Below are 3,656 nucleotides of genomic sequence, written 5' to 3'. Positions count from 1 at the left end.
GTTCGTATTTAGCTTACAGTCCACCCAGACCCCAAGGTCTTGTTCCCACACCCATCTACCTAGATGTGAGCCCCCCATTCAGCATGTGTGCTTCGCATTTTTGCTACTCAGATGTAGAACTCTGCACTTATTCACTTTGAATTGCATCTCATTCACATCCGCCCACTTTCCCCACTTTCCCGGTGTGTACGGATCTCGCTGAATCCTTAGCCCTTGAGAGGGCGTTCGGATTCGAGGAATAAAAGGAAGAGGCCAATCAGCGGATGGATGCATACTTAGTTTATTGCGCTCGGAAAAACGTTTGATTTGCTCGGAAAAACATTTGATTTGCTAGTCAGGACGCCAGAGCGGTTTCCTGATCTACTAAAGAATCTCACATTCTCGGTCTTTCAGTGACACTTTGCCTAATACCTCCCGCGTTCGTGACAGCCCATTAAAGCCGGAAAGAGGCTAGGGAGACAAAGACAAACCCACAAACATCAAGCAGCGGAACAGTAACTGGTTGGAGGACAAGCCCCAACTGTGAAATAAAAGAATAATGGCGATGTGGCGTGGTCAGTTAGGAGAGGAAGAAATCAACCTCTGTAGTATAGCGTAAAAATCGCCACAGCAATCTGGTTTGAAAATTAAGGTGTTTGTGGGGGGAACTAAAGCTGCACACTGGGGAATGTGCGATTCGTAAGGTGACTCTCTGGACAGAAGGGAACGTCAGACATGCGCCCATGCTCGTGCATGGAAACACCAAGCCATCTTTTCGACTTGGCTTTCCTCTCTTAAGACATCCCAACCCAGGCCTGATAGGGACTGCCGCCCTCAAGAACGTGAACTCACACAGAGTCACGCTCCCCGCCACCGAGAAGTTTAAATCTCTTTTCCGCCGCCCCAGCGGTGTTCAGATTCAAAAAAGGTCAATCGAGGGATCTCACGTTCTTTGGAGAGTTGGATCGAACAGCCTCCAAGAGGCGGTCCCGGCCAGCCGCGATCACAGCTTCTTCTGGGCCACGGTCAACGCTTTCTGGAGCTGCTCTCTCGGCACCAGCTCGAAGGTTTCCAGGGCATGAACCAACTGATCTCGCGCGCAGCTGATGAAAGTGTTGCTAAGGAACGTCGGGAGGCCCCCGACACCGTCGCGCAGGGTATAGAGCGGGACGCGGACAAGGCCCATCGCCTGAAGTGACAGAGGAACAGAAATGAGTCACAAGATCCCACCCTGAACCCCCCTAAAAACAGTTTGGTTTTTTTTGCAAATAATTTTTTAGTAAATTTTTTCATAATTAACATATACAAAACATTCAACGTTACAAATTCTAACAAACAAATTACTTAAAACATTATGTTCTTAATAAAATACAAAGTCTTTATATTTTTGTGGCAATCTAAAGGTTTGTGGTTGACACGCGGTTATATATTCAAAAAAACTAAACCATTTTTTCATAAAGTTGTTCTGACTATTTGGGTTGTCTAGTGCTATCAAATGCATTGCGATTTTATCTGATACGATTGTGTCCCATATTTTAGCTCTCCATTGGGATATTGTAGGCAGTCTATGTGCTTTCCACATCTGTGCAAGTAATGTCTTGGCTGCCATCAGAAGCATTGAAATTACATCTTCTTTCTGTTTAGAAATTTTTAATCCTGGCCAAGTGTAATAAAAGGGATTCTGGGGCGTTCGGTATCTCTAGACCTGTTATAGTTTTAATTTCTTTTATAATTTTACTCCAATATTCCTGTATCTTGGGACAAGCCCACCAACAGTGTTTTAAATCTCCTATCTCCCCATATCCTTTCCAACACTGAGGTGTTGGCTTAACTTGCTTTTGAATAAACGACTAGGTGTGAGATACCCCCTAAAAACAGTTCTCAGTAACAAAACCACTTTACTTCCTCAATACATCCTGTCCCTATTTCTTTTGGATATTAGAACAAATTTAGAGTCCAGTGGCATCTTTAAACCAACAAAGGCCCCGGTCACATGGAGAATTTGCCGCGCAAAAGGCACGAATATCGGGAGGATTTTTGGGGCGTGAGCACACCACAACACCTGGGAAGCGTAGCGCACCCGTGGCCAACCTGTGGAATCCCGCCGAAGATGCAGAGTTAAAAAGCACTAGTATCCGGAAAACGTGGGGCAGGGGCGGGCGTCTGATCACGGGAGCGCTAGTATCCCGTGGCATCCGGCGCCCGTCCACATTCCATCGCAAACCGGATGTTTTTCGTAAGCGCATGCGCACAAACACGAAACTGAAAGCAGCGCTGCTCTACGGAACTGCGCATGCGCACAAATGCAAAACGCTTGTGTGATCGCGCCGTGTCGCTTCTCTGCCACGCTGCAGCATCGCCGTGTGATCGCCAGCTAACAGCTGAAGCACAGAGACTCGGGAGACCATGTGATCGGGCTACCACGCTTTATTTTGCTCCGGGGAGAACAGCCACGCCTCCACCCCCCCTTCCCGTGTTAACTGGCCCATGTGACCGGAGCCAAAGGTTTATTTAAGGTATGAGCTTTCGTTTGCGTGCACACTTTTTCAAATAGTTGCTGATTATGTATTTAAAATATTCTATATTACCATGTTTCCCCGAAAATAAGACAGTGTCTTATATTAATTTTTGCTCCCAAAGATGCACTAGGTCTTATTTTCAGGGGATGTCTTATTAAGAAGAATACGGTACACTCCGTCAGGGCAGAGTGAGCAGCAGGCGGCAGCTTGTCCTGGCGGCGGCGCGGGCTCTCTGATTAAAAGAGACCTCGCACTTCCTGTCTACTCCGGGGGGTCTTATTTTCAGGGAGGTCTTATTTTCGGGGGATGTCTTACTTTCGGGGAAACACGGTACATATGTTATGTATTGGGATTGACTGGCTGAGCTTGGAGCACAAGAACAATAGCCGACCAGGACTCTGGAATAAACCAGTCAAGTAATAATGTTATGTGAATAGCTTATGGCTGGGAGTGGGGTGTATTTGGGTGTGGCAACTGCATGCCATTTAGCCAGAGCTGAAATCACTGAATAAACCTCAGCTGATCACTGTCATGCGTCTAGAGCCCAGTACTTAACAATATATTTGATTAAATATCTGAAATGTGCGTGCGCACAAAAACTCATACCTTGAATAAACCTTTGTTGGCCTAAAAGGTGCCGCTGGACTCTTAAATGTGTTCTCCTGCTTCAGACCAACAGGTGTTGCAACTCTTCAGGCAAGAGGATCTGGGAGGGTAGGGGTTAAGAGAATTCTCTCATTCAGGTACCCTTGGTGTTGGCCGCCTTCTCATCGGTGAGAAGGTTGAGCCTCTTTGACTCTCGCTTGCCTTCTGTGTTGCATCTTATAGGGGACCACTCTTCTTCGCTCTCGTACCCGGGGCTTGGAGCCGTTGCGAGTTAACCTTTTTTGAAGTTAATCTGTTCACAAGAAGTAAAATGTCCCTACATGTACTCAGGGGTCATTTCCTGCAGGAGCGCACAGGAGCAGAGCTCTGGCAATAAAGAGCCCAGGGGGCAGGCACATGCAAGAAGCCCCACCCCCTGCTCCCAGCAGCCCTCAGTCAGAGCAAGAAGCAGCCAGGTAAGTTGCAGAGGACCTCCCCCCGGTCCCCCGGTCCAAAATAGTCCAGTGGCACTTTTAAGACCAAGTTTTATTCAGGTACAAGCTCTCCCTTCTC

General features: G+C 47.4%; 1 protein-coding gene across 1 annotated transcript in view; it reads right to left on the bottom strand.

Moving 5' to 3' along the window:
• Nucleotides 1-265: 265 nt before the first annotated feature.
• The window catches only part of LOC107108063 (U8 snoRNA-decapping enzyme-like), an 8,663-nt gene continuing 5,272 nt past the window's right edge, over nucleotides 266-3,656 (bottom strand). Inside the window, exon 2 of the mRNA XM_015408450.1 lies at nucleotides 266-1,168. Coding sequence (XP_015263936.1) covers nucleotides 983-1,168 — 186 coding nt within the window. The 3' untranslated portion in view covers nucleotides 266-982. The remainder of the gene's footprint in view (nucleotides 1,169-3,656) is intronic.

This window comes from Gekko japonicus, unplaced genomic scaffold (genome assembly GCF_001447785.1).
Source record: "Gekko japonicus isolate JY-2015 unplaced genomic scaffold, Gekko_japonicus_V1.1 scaffold6964, whole genome shotgun sequence".
Lineage (NCBI taxonomy): Eukaryota > Metazoa > Chordata > Lepidosauria > Squamata > Gekkonidae > Gekko > Gekko japonicus.
This window is presented reverse-complemented; position numbering and strand designations above follow the sequence as displayed.